Source organism: Atta cephalotes, assembly GCF_000143395.1.
Source record: "Atta cephalotes unplaced genomic scaffold scaffold00002, whole genome shotgun sequence".
In the NCBI taxonomy this organism is placed as follows: domain Eukaryota; kingdom Metazoa; phylum Arthropoda; class Insecta; order Hymenoptera; family Formicidae; genus Atta; species Atta cephalotes.
Window position 1 is genome coordinate 14,478,584 of NW_012130066.1, and position 11,680 is coordinate 14,490,263.

The following is an 11,680-nucleotide window of genomic DNA, read 5'->3' on the forward strand; positions in this document are numbered from 1 at the left end:
AGTATACATTTATTAAATTATATAGGTGCCATTCTACAACCTTTCTCCATCTTTCAGGCAACTTGAAAATTCCGTCCTTCCAGAATCTCTGAAATTTTTCAGCGAAAAATTTTTCTAAATGATTTTTTTTACCTCGACCAAAGAGTTTCATTAAGAAAATTTTGTAATGATCGAAATAGGTGGAAATCAGAGGGCGCGAAGTCTGGTGAATATGGTGAATGGGGGGTAGAACATCCCAACCGAGCTCCAACAACTTTTGTCGAGTTATCAAAGACACATGAGGCCGCGCATTGTCCTGATAAAATACGACGCCCTTCCGATTCGCTATTTCTGGACGTTTTTGTTCAATTGCTGTCTTCAATTCGTTCAATTGGGAACAATACTTCTCTGAATTTATCGTTTCGTTGTTTGGTAAAAGCTCATAATACAGGATCTCTTTCCAATCCCACCAGACACAGAGCATGATCTTTTTTGGATGAAGACCGGCTTTTGGGGTGACTAAAGATGGTTCATTCCGCTTTCCCCAAGATCTTTTTCGCTCAACATTATTGTAAATGATCCATTTTTCATCCCCCGTCACTACTTGCTTCAAAAATGGTGTTTCCTCGTTTATAGAGCGAGTCGCAAATGGAAATGCAATCCATCAGATTTCTCTCCGTTAAATCGTGAGGAACCCATACATCAAAACGGTTTATGTAGCCAAGCTTCACAAAATGCTCGTGGATGGTGGATTTTAACATATTCAACATTTCTGCTAATTTACGTGTCGTATAGGATGGCTTATTCGATCAGTGTTTTAATCTGATCTTCATCTGTGGTGAAGAACCTTACCCGAGCATTCTTGATTTTGAAGGTTGAAATCACCAGCTTTAAACCTAGCAAACCATTTCTGCACTATTCTTTCAGCTACAGTTCCTTCGCATAAACAGCGCATATCTTGTTTGCCGCTTGTGTGGCATTTTTGCCTTTCCGGTAAAAGAAAAGCATTAAGTACCTAAAATGCACTTTGTTTTCTTCCATATTCAAAGGCGTACAAAAAATTAACGTGACAAAAATTAACGTATTGCAATCAAATTTTTTTCCAAGTATGCCTGAAGTACCGTCTTTTACGATATGTACGCATGTCATTTGTTTTTCAATTTTTCAATCGTTCTGATATATTCAGACCTGTCCTTACACCACTTACCAAAAATCGGCACGAATTTTCTGGACAACCCAATATATATATATATATATATTGCAAAAATTAATTAATTATTGTTATTTTATTATGAGCACAAGTTTTAGTGCAAGTTAAAAGTTTTAAATAATATTATTATTAAATGATTGAAAGCTATACACATATATTAATAATAAAAATATTTTCAATTATTAATTTAAAATTATTCTAAAAAGAAAGTTTCAATTCATTATTTAAGTTGAGGGAGCTTCATCAGTTCCATTTGTATAATATAGTTAATAGTAGGAACGCTTCTGAGATGAAGCGGTTGTTTACAAGCATCTGACGATTCGTTGCTAGGCAATGCGCGACAAGAAGAGAACAGTAGAAATGTCGCCAACGAAATCGAGCCGAAATGTGTAATAAATCCCAGCTCTGCTTTAAACTCTTAAATCTTAATATTTAATTCCCATGTGCGATTATAGGAAACGAGGATTATGTTATCCCTCCCTTCCTCATCAGATGGCGTTGCTGCCTGGATGTTTCAGATATTCTATCTATTTTCGCTTTGACCGGAATTACTGTTAGTTCTGCGGCAGGTGCCATTATTACTCGAAGAAGAAGATAAGTATACTGTATAATGCCCGTGTCATACTACGCATTGGAGACTGAGAATTAGAATTCAGCTAATTAAAACGAACTGGATTAAAATTAAAACTACCTGATTGGTCGAATTCTAATCTTTAATTTGCAATCTTCAATCCCCAATGCGTAATATGACATGGCATTAGACCGAATCAGATTACGCATCGAAGAATGAGATTGAAGATTGAAAAATTCGTCAAACAAAGTTTGACCAATCAGAACAAAAGAAACTAAAACTTCTTTGTCCTCATTGGAATGAATTGGTGAAATTTTAGTCTTTAATCTTTAATCTCAATCTTCAATGCATAGTCTGATTCCGACCTTACGCACCTTGTGATTTCATCCTGCGTGTGCGTTGATCCATATGCATTAATTTGATACCGTATATTGTCGCCGTATGTATGAAACTCTCTTCTCTTCTCTCAAGTTTTTTCCTATGACACGATCGCGCCGGAAACAATCAGAAGTCTATAATTCATGTAAACGTGAATTGTGAACAATACCTACACATGATAAATGAAACGTGTTTTTATATAGCATAATCAACAGTGTGTCGCATTTCGGAGACAGGTATGACATATCTTTAAGTACATCATAAACATTGTGATAAAAGAATGATGGAAATTGCGCACATTGAAAAAAATTCACGATAACATAACAGATATTACCTTTTAAAACTGACATTTTGAAGAAAGATCAAACGGAGCATATTAGAATATTAGAATACGTATCTAGACTCACGTATGTCGAATTGTATCGGTTACAATGTAATCATTTTATTTACATGCCATGTATATCATCTTGTACAAAAATCTTGACGAAAATCATTTAGGTTATTTTATAATAGAGGTTATAAGATGTTTCTCTGATAGAGAAAGTTCGAAAATGCGAAAATGTGTATCCTTCGCAAACGTGCATGATATGGAGATATAGCGGCGGATAAAATATAAATTAGATTATTATGATTAAATTCGTAAGTCAGATCGAACGTACATATGTATAAAATGTAATCCACAACCTTTTAAAAAACGATTGGGAGATACGATTAGATATTTATATGTTGTAACGCATTATCTTTACAGTACATATTTAACATATTTAACATAAGAAATATTTTATTTCTGTAATTCATTCTGTAATGAACACAATTCGTGTTACTCAACTTTTTATAATAAAAAGTTATACATGTTCTGAAAATTATTCTGTCTTCATTTAACATATCAAATCAAATACCTTCAACATTATCTTTGTTTTGACTTATTTAAATATTTCATATAAAATAAATGTTTTTATTTATCAATTTGACAGGATATAGCATTTTTTGAAGTTATATTAATATATATTATATATATAAGTTATATTAATATATATGATACATATCAAGTTTAAAATTACATTATTATAGATTGACATTATGTTATTCATTACAGAGTAATAAGATTCTTGAAAAATGAATGGAATTATTCCCGAAATGGAACAGATTATTAGTCAACTTGAGAGGGGTACAGTAGTGACTAAATTCTTTCCAAGAAAACGACCGGAAAAAAAAACTTTGATGATAAGGAGAGAAACTAGACAAATTGTTTGGTCGAGGAGTACGACTTTTAGACCTTTCGATGGTTCAGGTACGATCCTGTCTGCATGCACAAATCTGTGGAATTTCAATTCTATTTATCTAATATTTTTATAGATATACATAAATTTATACATATACATAAATATCTATAATAGAAATGGATAAACATTGTGATATTGCAAATATATCACCTATAATTGATTCACAAATGTAAAGAAAAATTTCTTGTGTATTATTATGATACACACACATATTTCTAATAACAATTTTAAATTTTGCAATCGATTAAATTTCATCTGTTAATATTCTTATATAAGGATTAATATAGTATCGCATTAATATATATCTGCGATATAAATAAAATGTCTGGACTGTGAAATATATAAAAAATACATATTATCATGTATATATTGTTATCATTATGCATATTTATTATAGAATAAGATCTACAAGGAGTTGTAGATACTACATATTTATTGAATTATGCATGCTGTGATTGTTTAAATATTTATTTTAATTTATTAAATATTATTTATTGCAGTGGAGATAAGAGAGGTCAAAGAAGTTAGAATAGGAAAACAATCTAAAGACTTTGAAAAATGGCCTGAAGATGCTAAAAGAATTGAAAATTTAAGATGTTTTGTGATATATTATGGATCGGAATTTAGATTGAAAACTCTTTCAATATCTGGTAAATATGATATTTTTTGGTTACTTTAAGGGTTGATTACTTTTGCTAAAACATATTATTTATGTCAGCTCTTAGTGAGAAAGAATGTGAGCTATGGATCAAGGGATTGCGTCACTTGGTACAAGACACTATAAATGCACCATATCCATTACAAGTTGAAAGATGGCTTAGAAAAGAATTTTACGCGATGGAAAATTCTCATGAAACGCAAGTTTCTTTTCTAATACAATTTACTTTTATATTTTACATATTTCTCTCTCTATGATGATGGATGCAATTTATCTATAGATTATTTATGTATCATATACTTTTTTTATATCAATATATAAAAAAATTATCATTAACTATCATTTTCATGTTTATTATACCGACTGACAGGGTCACGTTGAAAGATGTAAAAGCATTTTTGCCTCGGGTTAATTGCAAAATTGCTACAAATAGACTCAGAGAATTGTTTCAAGAAGTAGATATGAGAAACCGGAATGAACTTGGTTTTGATGATTTTGTCATTCTGTACCATAAACTAATGTTTGATCAAAATGTGAGTAAATATTGTAGTATTCTTGTGTATGAAAAGAGATCAGCGTCAGCACTTCTCTGTGCACAAATTGTAATTGGTATAATATTTTTTACAGAATCTCGCAAATTGGCATAAATTGTTGAATTATTCTAAAACTGGACAAACTATTACGCTCCAAGAATTCCAAAATTTTTTAGTAACTGAGCAACAAGATAAATTGGGAAATAATGAGTTAGAAATATCGCATTTCATTAGAGACTATTTGCAAGATTCTCAAAGAGACATACAAGAACCATACTTTACTTTTTCAGAATTTATAGACTTCTTATTTTCTAAGCATAACGACATATGGAATCAAAAATTCAATCAAGTTTCTCAAGATATGACTCGACCTCTTGCATATTATTGGATAGCATCATCGCATAACACGTATGTAACCTTTAAAGAAATAAAAATGCATATGTTCTAACTACTTGGACTATATATGTGTGATTTTCTAGATACTTGATGGGAGATCAGATTAGCAGCGAAAGTAGCTGTCAGGCTTACGTCCGTGCACTGAGAGCAGGGTGCAGATGTATAGAGCTTGATTGTTGGGATGGTCCAGATGGAATGCCATTTATATTTCATGGACACACTCTCACCACTAAGATCAAATTTTTGGATGTTATTAAAACAATTAAGGAGCATGCTTTTACTACATCTGAGTAAGTCTCAAAAAGAAAAGAGCAAAGATGAAAAGAAACAATCAAACTAATTATTTTTACACAACTATTATTTTTTTATTGACACGTTTTATTTACGTAGATATCCTGTTATTTTATCTATCGAGGATAATTGTACTTTGCCCCAACAACGTAAAATGGCAACGACTATGCAAGAAGTATTTGGTGATATGTTGTTAATCCAACCTGTTGACAAGAATGAAACTTGTCTACCTTCACCATACGCATTACGTAGAAAAATTTTGTTAAAACACAAGAAACTTCCTGATGGTGTTGATGAATCCTCATTTCTTGTTCGAAATGATGAAAGCAGACAAGAGATGGATCTTAGAAATACCGTAAAAAATGGAATTCTTTATCTGGAAGATCCAATTGATAGAGAATGGAATCCGCATTTTTTTGTATTGACACAACAAAAATTATTTTATACAGACACATTTTCAAGAGCTCAGGAAACCGAACACGATGACGATGAGGAAAACAGCATTCGGAGATCATTAGATGTATGTACATTATATACATATAAAGAAATACAAACTAGATTCATTATTAATTATGATTTATAATCAATATTGGGTAAGTTAATATATATTTTTTTAATAAATTAAGTTAAAGTTAATAGTTTATCAAATTAATGTAATTAAATTAAAAGTTGAATGAACAAAAAACTAACTCAGTTAAAGATTGAATACTTTAAGATGGTAATACTTACATTACTTGAATTAACTCAAGTTAAATAAAAAGTTAATTTTGAAAATCATTTTTATTGTTTTTTTTTTAGTGTAAAAATGAGAATATCTTAATTTTTAAAAAATTGGATTTCTTTAAATAATTTTTTAAAAACAAAACATTACAATATAGATTATCAGATAAATTTAATATTTTATTTATATATTATATGAAATAAAAGTATTTTTTGTACAATAAAAAACTGATTTTTAGTATTTTTACATAAATATTTTCATATTTATATTATAAAAGAAAAATAAAATGTTATTTTTAAAAATGTAAATAATCTTGTATTCCTCTTTGTGATCATGCCTATTCTTTGAAAATTATATATAAATAAAACATTTTTATTCTTTATCGCTTAGACCTAAAACAAGAATAGCATAACACAATAGCATTGATAACCTTCCCTAAATGCAGATCCAATCCATGTTCATCTTTGAGCATTACGAGCATCGCGCCCATCATACAATTATTGAGCTTTTTTTGAAATGAATTCTCCAACGTTTAAGATTTTATAGCAAATAATATGGTATTAATTGCAAAATATAATATAGCATTTAGAGAGATAAAAAAAACTAACTTAAAAAAAAGTTAATAAATTAACGTTTAAAAGTAACTAAATTAAGTTAAAAATTAACTCATTCATATTTTATTTAACTTTTAATTTATTGATTAGTTACTACCCAATTTTGTTTATAATAAATATAAATGTGTGTTAAACATTATGTTAAAATAACTTGTATTTTAAAAAATTCTAAAAGGGCGCGCCAAGTGATGAATTACATTTTGGAGAGAAATGGTTTCATGGAAAATTAGCAAGAGGAAGAGAAGAGGCTGAAGAATTACTACGACGTTATTCCTATCTTGGAGACGGTACTTTTCTAGTACGACAATGTGTTACATTTGTGGGCGATTACTGTTTATCATTTTGGCGTAAAGGAAAGGTGAACCATTGTCGTATTAAACTGAAGCAAGAAATGGGTCAAACGCAGTATTATCTTATTGACACCAATTGTTTTGACAGTCTATACAGTTTAATTACTCATTATCGTAATCATCCACTTAGAAGTCAAGTGAGTGCGATATATTATAAAAAATACAATGTATCATTGTGATAAATATATTCTATATATACGTGGGTCATTCGATAAGGTAAAAATCTTTATGAATAAATCTTTTTGACATGACAGCTGGAAAGTATCATTCTTCAAACTTTTCCAGGTTAAATTTCAATAATTGGTGCGTTGTTCACGTTTGGTAGTTGTTTAAAGAGAGAAATTAAGCATGTCGTGTATAAAAATAAAGAAGAAACGAATTCCATGCAAAATTAAGTGGATAAGGAATAAAGAGGAATCAATTCGAAGCCAAATTCTGCAATTTTGCACGAAATCTTTTTTTTTTTCATTTTTTTTTTTTTTCATTTTTGTACAACTGCTAAATTTTTCACTCGCTTTAAATGAACGTGAATAATGCATTAATTCTAGCTGACATTTGATCTGCAATAGTTTAAAGAATCATAATTTTCAAATATTATGTCATCAAATGAATTGTTATACCATTTTATAAAGATTTATAAAGATTTACCAAACTTATCGAACCTCATACACATGTGCAAATGTGCGTATGTAAACATCCTGAATCAAGAACAAAAGTATTTGTTTTGAAATAAGACCGTGAAATATATATGATTATCTTTGATGAATAGGAATTTCTAATCACATTACAAGAACCAGTGCCTCAACCAAACAAACATGAAGAGAAAGAATGGTGGCATCCCGAATGTACTCGAATCGCAGCAGAAGAAATGCTAAAGCGTATCCCTATAGATGGTGCATTTTTAGTAAGACCTAGTGAAAGAGAAAGTAATTGCTACGCAATTTCATTTAGGTATATTTCATTTAGTATATTTCCTTAAAGTTTGTTTTCTATATAACTTTAGATTTTATATAGTCAATTTACTTCTCGTAAACTATAACACATGTAAATTATAATCTATTATTATAGAGCGGAAAAGAAGATAAAACACTGTAAAATAAAACTCGAAGGGAGACTCTATACCACTGGAACCGTAGAATTTGAGAGTTTAGTTGAACTAGTCAATTATTACGAACGGCATCCATTGTTCAAAAAAATTAAATTAAGTCATCCTGTTAATCAAGATGTTATCAGAAGAATGGGTTTGGTATGTGCATTTACTTTTGTTCGATTTTTATTCGAATTCATATATAATATGTAAATATATCAAATTGCTAAAGGATATGAAATATTGTAACATTCTTTTTCTTCTGTACTTAGGATAATGATGATGGATCTGTTTATGGTATCCCAGGTTATATGGATCCTACAAGCTTTACGTCAAAAGTAAGCTTTCCGAAATGATGCCGATAATTATCAAGTTTATATTTACCAATTCTTATAATAAAAATATATATAGAAATATTTTTTCATAAAAGTAGATGTTAATCATAGATGTGTATAATTCAATATATTAATATATCGAATTATTTTAAAGGTTACTGTTAAGGCTATTTATGATTATAAAGCTAAAAGAGACGATGAATTGACCTTAGTCAAGCATGCTATAATTACTAACGTTAATCCACAAAGTGGAGGCTGGTGGAGAGGTGATTATGGTGGTAAAAAACAACATTGGTTTCCTGCTAATTATGTAGAACAAATTGATCAACAAGAATCTCAAGGAGACGTAAGTTTTGAATTTTACATTTAAGCATGAATGGGCAGAAAAAACTAATGGTGATATTAAAACACACATCATATAATTAAGTCTGCACACAAGATGCTCGTTTTCCTGCTGGATTGTTAGCTGGATTAAAATCTTGTCATCGTATTGGCTGCGATGCTGTCAGTGCCACAGGCTTTATTCAAAGTTTATGATATAGTGTATTACATCTAACTTTAAAGAATAAGTGTCTTTTTCTTTTTTTTCTTTTTTTTAGTCAGCGGATTCTATGATGCTTGGTAGTTTGCAAAAAGGTTCATTAGATATTATGGGTGCTGTGGTAGAATTAACAGTTGGGGAAAGACCAGGTTTGGAATGGATTTTAAGAATACAAAATCCTAGTATGTGTTCAGTATTTGAAGTCGCGACGCCTTCGAAAGATGCTGCGTTAGAATGGATGTCAAGTATCAAAGAGACTGCACAAAATGCAAGTGTTAGGGTAAATATATAATTTCCTTTTATATAAAATTTAAATATTATTCAGCATCGTGCACTTTTTACTGCTTTTGTTAGGAAAGTCAACATAAAGAGATGGAAAGAGCATGGAGAATAGCCAAGGAAATGTCTAATCTTATAGTATATTGTAGATCAGTTGCATTTAACATAGAACGAATAAGAACTAAGGGATATACGTTCAATGAAATGAGTAGTTTCCCTGAAACAAAGGCTGAAAAATTAATGTGTCAACAAGAAAATAAATTTTTTATAAAGTATCATCAGGTAATAAATATTGAGAGATAAAGAGAATGGATGGATTAAAATAATGAAATACAAAAGTAGATATTTAGTAATAAATTGTTTTTCTTTATAGGTTCAATTTAGTAGAGTTTATCCAAAGGGCCAACGTATCGATTCATCTAATTATAATCCTATACCAATGTGGAATTCTGGTTGTCAGATGGTAGCTTTGAACTATCAAACTGGAGATAAATCAATGCAATTGAATCAGGCTAAGTTTAAGGAGAATGGCAATTGTGGCTATTTATTGAAACCAGAATTCATGTTTAGACATGACTTTAATCCATATGACAAAAATACATTGTATGGAGTTGAATCACTCAAAATCAGCTTAAAAATTATTGGAGCGAGACATTTAATGAGATCGGGAAGAGGCACTGCCAGTCCATCCATCGAGATCGAAATTATAGGCGCAGATTTTGACTCTGGAACAAAATTAACAACAAGGACGATACGTAAATGTCTATATTTCAAATTATAATTTTATCAAATACTACATTAACTCAATATAATTTTTCAATTTATAGAAGATAATGGATTTAATCCAATGTGGAATGAAACATGTGAATTTGAAGTATTCAATCCATATTTTGCTCTTATACGATTTTTAGTACAAGACGAAGATATGTTTGGCGACAGCAATTTCATAGGACAAGCTACTTATCCTGTAGGTATTTAATCGTTATTTATAAAAATATTTGATAAATATGCCGAATAGGGGAAACAGTTCCGATGATTTTAATTGACTCTGACATATGTTGACCCTGACATATGTTGACCCTGACAAGGTCGTGATCCTGAATGACCTCCACCAGGTTTTAGCCATCGCTCGTCATTTATTAAAAATTTATTAATAAAAAAAATTTTTTAAATGATGTCCCTTTTCTACTATATAAAATAGAATTTTCTGCTTTAAAATATATTAGGTGGGAAAAAGTTCGTGGCATTTTTTCCGTTAGATGTAACGGGAAAAACGCCACGAACTTTTTCCCACATCTAATATTTTACAACTTTCCATGCGAAGCGATTTATTTACTCTCACCTCACCTTCCCCCTGCCAAGGGACACACGATTTTCCATATCTCGCCAAGTTACTTCGCGTGGAAAATCGGACGCTCCTTGGCAAGGGAAAGTCATGCACACTGAAGCAGGGTGAGGAACTGGGGTGAAAATCGCTTCGCGCGAAAGTCTTTACGTAAACAAGAAAGGGTATAGAATAGTTTTTAATATTATATGTAGCAGAAATAAAAACATTCCCTGTTTTAACAATGCAAATTTTCTGTTCTAAAATACAAAAATTAGATAAGAAATTATATAAGAAAATATTTTGTTAAAGCTGGGAATTTGTTTCATCGGAGCACAGTTGTATCCAAAAGTTAGATTTTATTGATGAATTCTTTTTGTTAATAACTTTTTAATGAATAACGAGCGACAGCTAAAATCTGGTAAAGATCACTCAGAATCATGACCTTGACAACATATGTCATCAGAGCTGTCTCCCTATTCGGCTAAATGTTAACCAAACATTTATGTTTAACGTTTAGAACATTTTTACTTAAAAACTTCGTTTCCTATTCAAACTTCATTTTATTCAGGTACGCTGTTTAAGAATGGGATATAGAAGTGTTCCATTAAAAAACATATATAGCGAAGATCTTGAGCTTGCTTCCTTATTAGTACACATCAATATTGCAACTCCATCGGTATTGAGATATTTCCAAAGTTATTTATTATATTGATATTTAAATTAAAATTTATTATTATTATTTAAATTAAAATTTATATGACTGTTTTTATATTTTAATGAAATTTTTTTATCTCTTATAGGTACATAATACATAAAATAAAACAATCAAGATTAAACCTTTGTTATAGAATATTAAATATGCAAGCTAGCAAAACTAGTAAATTAGTATATGAAATAAGGTATTTATAAAATATATGAGTAGATATTTATCTTAGATAATTCTGTTGTATGTGCACTAATATATCATCTGTTTATTTTAGATGATACAAATTTACAAATCATTGTAAGTGAAACGTATGTATTGCGCTAGTATATAATAATATAAAAGTAACATATGTTTTAAATCAGACTATATTACATATCGTTAAAAGACTGTATATATTTATGTTGCATTATGATAAATATAT

At 30.0% G+C, this 11,680-nt stretch overlaps 1 protein-coding gene across 1 annotated transcript in view; it reads left to right on the forward strand.

Annotated features, from left to right (window-relative positions):
* Positions 1-3,254: 3,254 nt before the first annotated feature.
* Positions 3,255-11,680, forward strand: part of LOC105624086 (1-phosphatidylinositol 4,5-bisphosphate phosphodiesterase gamma-1) — a 15,195-nt gene continuing 6,769 nt past the window's right edge. Inside the window, exons 1-17 of the mRNA XM_012205449.1 lie at positions 3,255-3,429; positions 3,922-4,071; positions 4,140-4,278; positions 4,450-4,612; positions 4,707-5,020; positions 5,092-5,298; positions 5,399-5,819; positions 6,810-7,121; positions 7,754-7,935; positions 8,053-8,230; positions 8,344-8,409; positions 8,561-8,752; positions 9,006-9,227; positions 9,302-9,508; positions 9,600-9,981; positions 10,054-10,193; positions 11,122-11,229. Coding sequence (XP_012060839.1) covers positions 3,255-3,429; positions 3,922-4,071; positions 4,140-4,278; positions 4,450-4,612; positions 4,707-5,020; positions 5,092-5,298; positions 5,399-5,819; positions 6,810-7,121; positions 7,754-7,935; positions 8,053-8,230; positions 8,344-8,409; positions 8,561-8,752; positions 9,006-9,227; positions 9,302-9,508; positions 9,600-9,981; positions 10,054-10,193; positions 11,122-11,229 — 3,558 coding nt within the window. The remainder of the gene's footprint in view (positions 3,430-3,921; positions 4,072-4,139; positions 4,279-4,449; positions 4,613-4,706; positions 5,021-5,091; positions 5,299-5,398; positions 5,820-6,809; positions 7,122-7,753; positions 7,936-8,052; positions 8,231-8,343; positions 8,410-8,560; positions 8,753-9,005; positions 9,228-9,301; positions 9,509-9,599; positions 9,982-10,053; positions 10,194-11,121; positions 11,230-11,680) is intronic.